This window comes from Heloderma suspectum, chromosome 1, assembly GCF_057233095.1.
Source record: "Heloderma suspectum isolate Gila_16-S chromosome 1, 16-S_ref, whole genome shotgun sequence".
In the NCBI taxonomy this organism is placed as follows: domain Eukaryota; kingdom Metazoa; phylum Chordata; class Lepidosauria; order Squamata; family Helodermatidae; genus Heloderma; species Heloderma suspectum.
Genome location: NC_139458.1, coordinates 284,056,277 through 284,068,982, shown reverse-complemented (window position 1 = coordinate 284,068,982; position 12,706 = coordinate 284,056,277). Strand labels below are relative to the sequence as shown.

Sequence of the window (12,706 nt, the reverse complement as noted above, 5' to 3'; positions counted from 1 at the left end):
GATTGTGGACATGAAGGGGCCATTTACACAATATTACAGGTGCAAATGAGCCATTTATGCCTATAATATTGCGTAGATGGCTCCTTTACCGCCACAATCTGCACACCATTTACTTACCAGAAGAAGACTCACCATTTTAAAAGAAAATGGCGACTCCCTGCAAGAGAGGAGCAGCTGTGGGTACTTCCCATGGGTCCAGGTAAGGAAGAGCAGGGGGCTTGCACTGATAGGGGGCGTGCAGGGCTCACACAGCTGTGCAGGAGGGGCCTGCTTCAGCTCCCTGGACTGTGCTTCAGATTCAGAGGCTTAAGTGGGTTGGCCTGGCTCCAGATCGGCCCGAGGTGGGTTGGGACTGATTCAGAAGTTCTGAATCAGCCTCTGGAGTGGGTTGAGGGGGTCTCTGCACAGCCCTACAAAAAATGAACAATCTTGGCAAGATTGAGATTGACAGTCCCATCCATCCCTAGTAACCACTAGTGGTTAGGGCCTTCCCTGTTGTGCAATCTGATTATGGAAAGCCTGCTCCAGAATTTATCTGCTTGACTTGCGGGGAGGGGCGATTCACTCTCCTTTTGCTTCAAGTCTGTTTCATATCTGTTCAGCCATGATTTTGGCCTGTTGTTTTCTGACATTAATCATTAAAAACAAAACAAAACATAGTTTTATAGTGTGATCTAGCATGATGAATGTTGTGAGTGTGTGTATGTCTCTTGATATATGCCAGGACTGGTATTTTATTTATTTGTTTATTACATTTCTATACCGCTTCGTAGCCAAAGCTCGCTGGGTGGTTGACAACTATCGTACCAAGCACATATTAAACTATGTAGTTTTATGCATTTGCAAAACTGAAATGCTATGCATTTTTATGTTTGCATGGACCAAACAAAATATTTGTATACATATAAATAGCTGGGAACTACATTATTACTGGATTCAAAAGCCAAAGGTCCACAAATTTCTGAGCTGCACATTGGTTGGAGGTGGCAGTCTGGGCAACGTCATGTCTGAATTCACAAGGATAGAATTGCTAAAGTACTGGGATGGGGAAACCGGTGACCCGCAGGCTGAATGGAGGCCACGTGACCTCTCTGACTGCCTCCCTCTCCAACCACCCACAGCAGTTAGGCTTGTAAAAAGCATCCCATTTTAGGAGGCTTTTTCAAGCTTAATTGCACAGCAGATGGAGCAATTGGAAGAGGTCACAGCTGGGGAGGAAAGTGTTATGCCTCCCCTCCCCATGCACTGTGACCCTTCCCTGTGTGCATTTCTGTGCGTGATGACTGTGTGTGTGTGTGTGATGTGTATGTGTGTGTGTGTGTGTGTGTGATGTGTGTGTGTCTGTATTACTGATGTATGTGTTTGAGGGCAGGGGAGTATGTGGGTTTGGGCCCGCCAGCTATTGCCATAAGGATGAACAAGCTACCCAACCCCTGTTCTAAAACATCCGTTCCTGGTGCCCTCCCTACTATCCTTTAGACAGCACGTGAAAACTATAGTATTCTCCCAAGTTTGTAATGAAAAATAATTATTTAAATGTTTATCACCTGTTGTTAACACGTTTTCTATTGTAAATTTTAGTCTGTTTTATATTGTATTTTATTCTTTTATTTTTCTTGTGTTCTTGTATTGTTTTAATTTTGTATTAAAGCCAGTTTGGAGACATTGCTTTCTTGAAGGCTTGAATTATTATGTCTTAAGTTCAACACAAATTGCTATTCTGTCTTTAATGCTGCATCCTACTTTTCCTTTCTTTTCCTTTTCAGCTCCTTGTGGCTATAATGTAACATCTCAGAATGGTACTGTATACTCCCCAGGATTTCCAGATGAATACCCAAATTCAAAGGATTGTACATGGCTTATTTCTGTACCCCAGGGCCATGGAATCTATATCAATTTCACCTTACTTCAAACAGAACTAGTGAATGACTACATTGCAGTTTGGTATGCTTTTATTTCCATACGGATGGATATTTGTATGGTCTGTACTTTTTCTCAATATTCCTATGGCCACAACAAAAATAGTGCAAAGTGTGAGTGTGTCTGTGCCCGTGCTGCAGATTTTGTTTGCTAGCAGTTTCCATCCTATGTGGCAAACATGTCTTGAAATAGGGAAATTTCAGAAGCACCTTGTGAGTAAGCTGGTTCTATCTGGCATGAAATTGAAAGCTAGCATGAAAAGCTCTGTTTTGTTTGGAGAACATTTCCCAATGAATTTCCTCCCACATGGGATATGACGTAGTGTGGTTATGCAAGATGATAATATCATCTCGGAGATGTGGAATTTGGTGCCATCAATATGCAGATGACACTCCACACTATTGCTCTTTGCCATCATACTCCGGAGTGGCTGAACTGCTGCTTAGAGTCTTGAACTGATGCTTGGAGGCAGGCAATCATGGACTGGTCATGGCCTACCAAACTGAAGCTTAATCTAGACAAGACAAAGGTGCTTCTGATCAGTAAGACTGGTCGCTTGTGTTGGATGAAGTGGCACTCCCCTTGAAAACACAGGTTTGTTGTTTGTGGGTTCTTCCAGAATCTGTGTTGTTCCTGGATGCTCAGGTAGTGATTCTGCCCAGATGTGCCTTTGCTCAGCTTAGGCTGGTGCACCAATTACACCCATTTCAGGAAACTGCGGATCTGGCCTTGGTAACACACGTGCTAATTATATCCCATCTGGACTACTGCAATGTGCTGTACGTAGGCCTGTCTTTGAAAAGTGGCTGGGACTCTGGTCCAAAATAAGGCAGCTAAGTTGTTAATTGGAGTTGCTTATTGGGACCATGTGACTCCTTGCTGAAACAACTGCACTGGCTTACAATTTGTTTCCAGGTCCAATTTAGAGTGCTGTTCATGACCTTTAGAGCCCTTTACAGTATGGAACAAGGATATTTGAAGGACTGCCATTTCCCATATGAGCCTGCCTGTTAATTAAGACAGTCTACGGAGGCTTTATATATGTCCCAAAGACTCTTGAAATACACTCGGTTGGGACCAAGAAGAGGGCCTTTTCAGTAGCTGTGCCAAGGCTTTGGAATTCTCTCCCTAGGGGAGACCTCTTGGTACCTCATTCTGCTGCACTGTAAACCTTTTGGATAACTGTCTTTACTTTGCTGGAAGCTGTTTTTACTGACCTGGGTTGCACATAATGAGAAGCTCTCATGGTTGAATTTCCCTGTGGGGCTTTTTGTTGTGGTGGTGGCTGCCATTTTGAATATTCAAGCCGTGGTGGGGGTGCACTATAGGTTTTTGTTACATGTGAATGTGGCAAGGGTGGGGCTGTCCCAACACGTCATCGGCCCAACGCATATAAAAGGACACACGCTTGATCTGGTTTTCTCGACTGGGCAGGAGGATGGTGATCTGAAACTGGAGGAATTAACATCTGTCCCTTTGTCATGGTCAGATCACTTCCTGCTGAGGTTTAGACTCCTGGCAGCCTTCCCCCTCTGCAAGGGTGGGGGACCTATTAAAATGGTCTGCCCCCAGAGATTAATGGATTCCAATGGATTCCAGAGGGCTCTAGGGGATTTTCCTGCTGGTATAGCTGGTGCTCCTGTCGAAGCCCAGGTCGCTCTGTGGAATGCAGAGATGACTCGGACAGTTGACACGATTGTGCCCAAGCACCCTCTCCCTCTGAGCAGAGCCTGGCCAGCTCCTTGGTATACATCTGAGCTGAGGGCAATGAAGCAAGAGGGGAGACGGCTAGAACGCAGGTGGAGGAAAACTCATGCTGAGTCTGACCGAACACAGGTAAGAGCCCACTATCAAGCCTACTCTGTGGCGATGAGGGCAGCAAAGAGACAGTTATTTTCCACCAGCATTGCATCTTCTCAGTGTCATCCAGCGGAGATTTTCCGAGTGGTTCGTGGCCTGTTACATTCTGGGCCAGGGAGAGAGACGGTGGAACCCTCGGTGGCACACTGTGATAAGTTTGCAAGGCACTTTGAAGATAAAGTCGCTCAGATTCATCATGAATTGGACACCACGATTAATTGGTAGAGGTGTTCAGAGCACCGTCTGGTCCAGTTTTATTGGATGAGTTTCAGTTACTGAGGCCTGAGGATGCGGACAAGGTGCTTGGCCAAGTCCGATCGACCATTTGTGTGCTTGACCCTTGCCTAGGGATGGCGGAGAATTTCTCCCCGAAACTTCGGGGGGCCGAGCGCCAACGTGTTCGGCCCCCCGAACAAGTTTCGGGGAGAAATCCTCCGTACCCCCCCGCCCCCCGCACCCCCCCCGGGACGGGACTTACCTTCCCTGAATGTCCCTCCCGGCGGCGGGTCCGGCTGGCGGTTCGTCCGGTGTTCGAGCGGGGCGGGAGCGGCAGCCGGTCTTTCGACCGGCTGCCGCCCCCGCCATTGCAATGAAAGAAAAAAAAAAAACACGTCCCCTGATAGGCTACGTGACGATTCACGTAGCCTATCACGGCTAGATCTGGAAAGTCAGCCGTGATAGGCTACGTGAATCATCATGTAGCCTATCACGGGTGACTTAAAAAAAAAAAAAAAAAGCGCGTACGCGAATGGCGGCCCCCACAGGGAGCCGCCATTCCCCTTCCTTATTTGGTCGCTGTAGTCTATGTCAATGTTTACGTAGACTACGGCGAAAATAAGGACAACGCAAATAGCGTTGCCCTTATTTTCGCCGTAGTCTACATAAACATTTACGTAGACTACAGCAACTAAATAAGGAAGGGGAATGGCGGCTCCCTATGGGGGCCGCCATTCGCGTACGCGCTTTTTTTTTTTTTTTAAGTCACCCGTGATAGGCTACATGATGATTCACGTAGCCTATCACGGCTGACTTTCCAGATCTAGCCGTGATAGGCTACGTGAATCGTCACGTAGCCTATCAGGGGACGTTGTTTTTTTTTTTTTTTTACTTTCGTGTTCGCGGCCGGGCGAGGCGGGAAGCCTCCTCCCCGGCCTGAATTTCGGCCGGGCGAGGCGGGAAGCCTCCCCCCCCGGCCTGAATTTCGGCCGGGCGAGGCGGGAAGCCTCCCCCCCCCGGCCTGAACTTCGTGGGGGGAGCAGCGAAGCGCTCCCCCCCACCGCGAACAAGCTGCGAGAAAAGGTAAGTGACTTTCGTGCACCCCTACCCTTGCCCTTCATGGCTTATTAAATCAAACAAGGAGGAGATGTCTGGCTGGGTCCAGGAGGTTATAAATTCCTCCTTGAGAGAGGGAGTGGTGCCTGCCACTTTAAAAGAGGTGGTAATTAGACCACTCCTGAAAAAGCCTGACCTGGACCCAGAGGATGTTAACAATTATAGGCCAGTGGCCAACATCCCCTTCCTGGGCAAGGTGCTTGAGCGGGTGATTGTAGGTCAGCTCCAGGCACTGTTGAATGAAATGGATTATCTAAATCCATTTCTATCGGGCTTCAGGCCTGGTTTTGGAATGGAAACTGCCTTGGTCACCCTGTGGGATGACCTCTGCCAGGAGAGGGACAGGGGGAGTGTGACCCTGTTGATTCTCCTGGACCTCTCAGCGGCTTTCGATACCATGGACCATGGTATCTTTCTGGATAGGTTGTCTGGGTTGGGAGTTGGAGGCACTGCACTGCAGTGGTTCCGCTCCTACTTGGATGGCTGATTCCAGAAGGTGGTGCTGGGGGATTATTGCTCTGCGCCATGGCAATTGTGCCATGGGGTTCCACAGGGCTCTATTTTATCCCCTATGCTGTTTAACATCTACTACATGAAACCGCTGGGGGAGGTTATCCGGAGGTGTGGGCTGAGGTGCCATCATTATGTAGATGACACCCAGCTTTACCTCTCTTTCTCATCAAAACCAGGTGAGGCAGTGGCTGTTTTGAATCAGTGCCTGGGCATGGTAATGGAGTGGATGAGGGCCAATAAACTGAAACTCAATCAAGACAAGACGGAGATACCATTAGTGGGTGGTTCGTCTGCCCAGCTAGGTGATATTCAACCTGTTCTGGAGGGGGTTGCACTCTCCCTAAAGGATCAGGTTCATAGTTTGGGGGTGCTCTTGGATCCAGGACTGTCACTTGAGGCACAGGTGAACTCAGTGGCACGGTCCGGAACACTTTTTATCAGCTTAGGCTGGTATACCAACCTTATCTGTCCTTATCTGGACAGAGATAGCCTAGCTACAATTATCCATGCTCTGATAACTTCTCGTCTGGATTACTGCAATGCGTTATACGTGGGGCTGCCTTTGAAAACGGTCCGGAAACTTCAGCTGGTCCAAAATAGGGCAGCAAGATTGTTAACAGGGACTGGCCTGCATGCTTATATTACGCCACTACTTTTCCAGCTGCACTGGCTGGCAGTCCATTTCCAGGCCCGATTCAAAGTGCTGGTGTCAACATTTAAAGCCCTTAACGGCTTGGGGCCAGGTTACCTGAAGGATCGCCTCCTCCCATATGTGCCTTCCTGGACCTTCAGATCATTATCAGCGGCCCTTCTCCATGAGCCCCTGCCAAAGGAGGTGAGGTGGGTGGCTACTAGGAGGAGGGCTTTTTCTGCTGTGGCACCCTGGCTGTGGAATGAGCTCCCTAGCGAGGTTCGTCTGGCACCTACATTGTATTCCTTTCAGCACCAGGTGAAGACCTTTTTATTTTCCCAGGCATTTTAGCATTTTAGCTTTCTAAACTTTTAGCTTTGCTGCTATAAATCTGTATTTTAATTCCTGCACTGCTGCTAGGTTTTATTGTGGTTGTATTGTTATATTTTGGTTTTAATGTTCTATATATTTTAAATTGTCTTATTATGTGCTGTTAGTTTTAATTTTTGTGAATCGCCCAGAGAGCTTCGGCTATTGGGCGGTATAGAAATGAAATGAAATAAATAAATAAGGGTGGCTGTTGAGGTGATCAACAAGGCACCCGCTACCCTAAAACAGCCCATGGATTCTAGGTGCCTTGTCAACCACCCCAACAACCCATCCTCACTGGGTTCACAGTATGTTATGCCCCCGCCATGGCTTGAATATTCAAAATGTCTTGTCGCCATGACAAGAAGCCCCATGGGGAAATTCTTCCATGGTGGTGTCTTGTTATGTGCAAACTGGTGCCTTTTTTATTTTAAGCACTTGGGCTCCAGTCTGGGAGTAAGTCCCTTTGAACACAGTGGGGATTACTTCAGAGTAGGCATGTATGGATCACACTGTTAGTGGGCTGGATCCATACATAGTCATACTTAGAGTAGAGTAGACCCATTGAAATAAATAGGATTCAGCATAGTCATGACTAATTTAGGATCCACTGATTTCAATGGGTCTTTCTTAAGTATGACTAAGTCTGGGTCCAGCCTGATGCTTGTAGTTTTCGTAATGGTATTGCTATTTTTATTTTATTGCTGCTTTTCATTGACTGTTGTTAGCAGCCTTGAAGTCGTTTGGGGGTGGTGTGCGTGTGCGTGTGAAGGTGTGCTATCTTCCCTGAGTAACCTTTGGAATCATTGTGAGGCCCCATGTGCACTTTACCAGATTGTGAGGGAACGTCTGCAATGATATTACTTCTATTGCCATTCTGATCATCTTTGAAGGGAAGCAATTATGTGGGTGGGACAGTTGATTTGGTTACTTTGCAAATGAGCTCTATCCATTAAAATCTTTCTTGAATAGAATTATATGGGCTATTTTGTGTTTTATTTCCAATGTTATACCTTCTCCCAAGTGACAGGAGTGGGCAATAAATTCAATATATATTCATTGCAAAATGCTTCAGACCTAACCAGATAGGATCAAAATGCAACACTACAATTGTACGTCACATTTTGTCACATTAGCAGTTTAAATTAACAATACCTTCAGTTGTGAGGTGAAGCACCGGGGCAGTGCCTATCCCAGAGGCAAAAGTTTTCCCATCCATATGCTAACCCAAATGTTGAGTCCTAGAAATGCCACTGCCATTTAGAGATGATGACTGCTTGAAAAAATGTATTAAATTTTTCAGATTCCTCTTTTCTCAAAGTAACATTTTGAGAAGTATTATATAGCAGATGGGCTAGTCAGCCCGCCTTAGAACTACACAGTGTCCCTTTCCTGAATTTGTATCAAAAGGATTAAAACCACTTGGAAGGTCTAAACAGCTTATGTCTTTTGCACTAAAAAGCTGCTGATTTTTGTTGTTGATAAAGAACTCTTCTTTAAAGTGACAACTTAATATCTGCTCCACCATAGACACCCCATGACCAAGCCAGCTTTTTCAATAATAAATACTGTAGTAAAATTCTGATAATGTTTTCAAGAAGGCTAGAAAAGCGTCCGGTGCCTGGTAGCCCAAATGCTTAATAATATCATGCCTACTAATTTTTGAACTGAAGATTTATTTAATTTTTGCCAGATTTTAAGTGGCAATGCACTATATGGGGGTTTAAAATCTGTCATTACAGTAACTCGAATGATGGCAACATTTTGTGTACTTTTGCAGTTAGCTAGGGAGCCACTGTAGCTCAGTGGAAGAGCACTTGTGTGGCAGAAAGTCCCAGGTTCAATCCCTGTATCCCTAGGTAGGGCTAGGAAAGAATCCTGCCTGAAATTGACCCTAGAGAGCCAGTTCCTGTTAGTGTCAACAACAATGCTAGGCTAGATGGGCTGGCTCAGTATAAGTCAGCTTCCTATGTTGAAATGCAGTATTATGTATTACTTTAAAGAAATCTGTTGGGGAAGGATTTTGAGGATCTTGCAAAAATGTATACTCATTTACCCTGATCCAGAGAATGATATTCATGCATATAAGTAAGTTTCTGCGTGCATATCGGGATATGTAGGCATAAATCAGGTGCACATCCAAATGCACAGAATATGGATCCATATATCTGCATTTTATTGCTTTCAATTGGATGCACATTCTGCTGTGCACTTGAATAGAGGGCTTCAGCCAACCACCTGTATGTTGACTCTTGACCATCTTGGCTATTAAGATCAAGCCAGGGGATTGGCTGGGTGGGCCAAATGTGGTTCGTGCTTCTTTGCGAGAGGGAGTAGTGCTGGCCACCTTGAAGGAAACTTGTGGGGCCACTACTTAAGATGACTTCTTTGGTGCTTGAGGGTGGTGGCAGTTCAATTTCCAGCACCTTGGGTTGGAACAGATTAGAAACATTTCAGCTTCTGGCCAGGGTTTGGTACTGGGTCAGCCTTGGTCACCCTCATGGATGACTTCTGTCAGGACAGAGATGGGGAGTGTGACACTGTTAATTTCTACTTGACCTCTCAGTGGCTTTTGATACCATCGATCATGGTATTTTGCTGGATCAGCTCTGTGGACTGGGTGTATGGGCATGGCGATATGGTTGTTCTACTCACACCTGCAAGGTTTATTTCAGAAAGTAGCATTGGAGAGTTTCTGGTCAGCCCCATGACAGTTCTGTTGTGGAGTCCTGCATGCTTTTTAACATCTATATGAAGCCACTGGGTGATTGTCAGAGGGGTTGGATTGAAGGGCCACCACATGCTGATAACAGCTAGCTCTATTTCTTTCTGTCATCTGAGTCGAGTGAGGCTGCAGGTGTTAGACCATTGCCTGGATTAAGTAGGGGGTTGGATGAGGGCCAATACACTGAAGCTGAATCCTGGCAAGACTGAGGTACTGTGCATAGGTGGTTTTTCATTCTGGGCATTAGGTGTATAATCTGTTTCATATGGGATTACATTATCCTGGAAAGAGCAGTTCCATAGCTTGGGGTGCTCTTGGATCCAGTATTGCCACTGAAATGGCCTTGGTGGCATTTTACCAGTTTCAGATGGTACACCAGCTGCAAACATTCCTGGACAGGGATAGTCTGGAAACAGTGAACCATGTTCTGGTAATCTCCCAGTTAGATTACTGCAGTAGATTGTAGGTGGGGTAGGGATGGATAAATCTGTTAGTTTTCTCTCTGTTTCTTATTGTTCCAATCTTAAATTCAGTTAATCTCAAACTTTGAATGTTAGATTGAGTTTGTCCAAAACTTTGACTTTTAAAAAAGTTTGTATGAAAATTCAGATGCATTTTTGTACTGCTAAAGATTACTGTCAAAAAATAACTGAGTTTCGATTAAATATGTTAAATTAGATTGTTGTTGTTCAGTCGTTCAGTCGTGTCCGACTCTTCGTGACCCCATGGACCATAGCACGCCAGGCCTTCCTGTCCTGCGCTCTTTCCCGGAGCGTGCTCAAGTTCATATTCATTGCATCCGTGATGCTATCTAGCCATCTCATCCTCTGCCGTCCCCTTCTCCTTTTGCCTTCAGTCTTTCCCAGCATCAGGGTCTTTTCCAGGGAGTTTTCTCTTCGCATTAGGTGGCCAAAATATTTGAGCTTCAGCTTCATTATCTGTCCTTCCAATGAGCACTCAGGGTTGATTTCCTTTAGGATGGACTGATTTGACCTCCTTGCAGTCCAGGGGACTCGTAAGAGTCTTCTCCAGCACCACAGTTCGAAAGCATCAATTCTTCGGCGCTCAGCCTTCCTTATAGTCCAGCTCTCACAGCCATACATTACTACTGGGAAAACCATAGCTTTGATTAGACGGACCTTTGTCGGCAAGGTGATGTCTCTGCTTCTTACTATGCTGTCTAGGTTTGCCATAGCTTTCCTCCCAAGGAGCAAGCGTCTTTTAATTTCATGGCTACAGTCACCATCTGCGGTGATCTTGGAGCCCAAGAAAGTAAAATCTGTCACTGCTTCCATTTCTTCCCCTTCTATATGCCAGGAAGTGATAGGGCCAGATGACATGATCTTAGTTTTTTTAATGTTGAGTTTCAAACCAGCTTTTGCACTCTCCTCTTTCACCCTCAACAAGAGGCTCTTGAGATCCTCTTCACTTTCTGCCATTAGGGTGGTATCGTCTGCATATCGGAGGTTGTTGATAATCCTCCCGGCAATCTTAACTCCGACCTCTGATTCATCCAACCCGGCATTTCTCATGATGTACTCTGCATATAAGTTAAATAAGCAGGGTGACAATATGCAGCCTTGTCGTACTCCTTTCCCAATTTTGAACCAATCGGTTGTTCCATCTCTGGTTCTTACTGTTGCTTCTTGACCCTCGTACAGGTTTCTCAGGAGACAGGTAAGGTGGTCTGGTACTCCCATCACTTTAAGAATTTGCCACAGTTTGTTGTGATCCACACAATCAAAGGCTTTAGCGTAGTCAATGAAGCAGAAATAGACGTTTTTCTGGAATTCTCTTGCTTTCTCCATGATGCAGCGAATGTTGGCGATTTGATCTCTAGTTCCTCTGCCTCTTCTAAACCCAGCTTGTACTTCCGGTAATTCTCGGTTCGCATACTGCTGAAGCCTAGCTTGTAGGATTTTGAGCATCACCTTGCTGGCATGTGAAATGAGCGCAATTGTGCGGTAGTTTGAACACTCTTTGGCGTTGCCCTTCTTTGGAATTGGAATGTAAACTGACCTTTTCCAGTCTTGTGGCCACTGTTGAGTGTTCCAGATTCGTTGGCATATTGAATGCAGCACTTTAACAGCATCATCTTTTAGGATTTTAAATAGTTCGGCTGGAATACTGTCATCTCCACTAGTTTTGTTGTTACTAATGCTTCCTAAGGCCCACTTGACTTCACTCTCCAGGATGTCCGGCTCAAGTTCAGTGACCGCACTATCATGGCTATCAGGGACATTCAGATCTTTCCTGTATAGTTCTTCTGTGTATTCTTGCCACCTCTTCTTAATCTCATCTGCTTCTGTTAGGTCCCTGCCTTCTTTGTCCTTTATCATGCCCGTCTTTGCACAAAACGTTCCCTTGAGATCTCCAATTTTCTTGAAGAGATCTCTAGTCTTTCCCATTCTGTTGTTTTCCTCGATTTCTTTGCATTGTTCATTTAAGAAGGCCTTCTTGTCTCTCCTTGCTATTCTCTGGAACTCTGCATTCAGTTGGGTATATCTTCCCCTTTCTCCCTTGCTTTTCGCTTCCCTTCTTTCGTGAGCTACTTGTAAAGCTTCATCAGACAGCCACTTGGCTTTCTTGCATTTCTTTTTCTTTGGGACGGATTTCGTTGCTGCCTCCTGAACAATGTTACGGACCTCCGTCCATAGTTCCTCAGGCACTCTGTCTATCAGGTCTAATCCCTGAAATCTATTCCTCACCTCCACTGTATATTCATCAGGGATATGATTTAGGTCATACCTGAACGGTTTAGTGGTTTTCCCGACGTTCTTCAATTTAAGCCAAAATTTTGCAAGAAGCAGCTCATGATCTGAGCCACAGTCAGCTCCAGGTCTTGTTTTTACTGACTGTATGGAGCTTCTCCATCTTTGGCTGCAAGGGACATAATCAATGTGATTTCGATATTGACCATCTGGTGACGTCCATGTGTAGAGTCGCCTCTTGTGCTGTTGGAAAAGAGTGTTTGCTATGATCAGCATGTTCTCTTGGCAAAACTCTATTAGCTTTTGTCCTGCTTCATTTTGTACACCAAGGCCATGCCTGCCTGTTATCCCAGTGATTTCTTGACTTCCTACTTTAGCATTCCAATCCCCTATGATGAAGAGGACATCTTTTTTTGGTGTTAGTTCTAGAAGGTGTTGTAGGTCTTCATAGAACCGATCAACCTCAGCTTCTTCGGCCTCAGTGGTTGGGCATAGACTTGAATTACTGTGATGTTGAATGGTTTGCCTTGGATTCGTACTGAGATCATTCTATCATTTTTAAGATTGTACCCCAGTACTGCTTTTCCCACCCTTTTGTTGACTATGAGTGCTACTCCATTTCTTCTAAGGGATTCTTGCCCACAA

General features: G+C 45.5%; 1 protein-coding gene across 1 annotated transcript in view; it reads left to right on the top strand.

Moving 5' to 3' along the window:
• Nucleotides 1–12,706, top strand: part of CSMD1 (CUB and Sushi multiple domains 1) — a 1,446,416-nt gene that overhangs the window by 1,292,750 nt on the left and 140,960 nt on the right. The window contains exon 43 of the mRNA XM_084811779.1: nucleotides 1,767–1,944. Coding sequence (XP_084667905.1) covers nucleotides 1,767–1,944 — 178 coding nt within the window. The remainder of the gene's footprint in view (nucleotides 1–1,766; nucleotides 1,945–12,706) is intronic.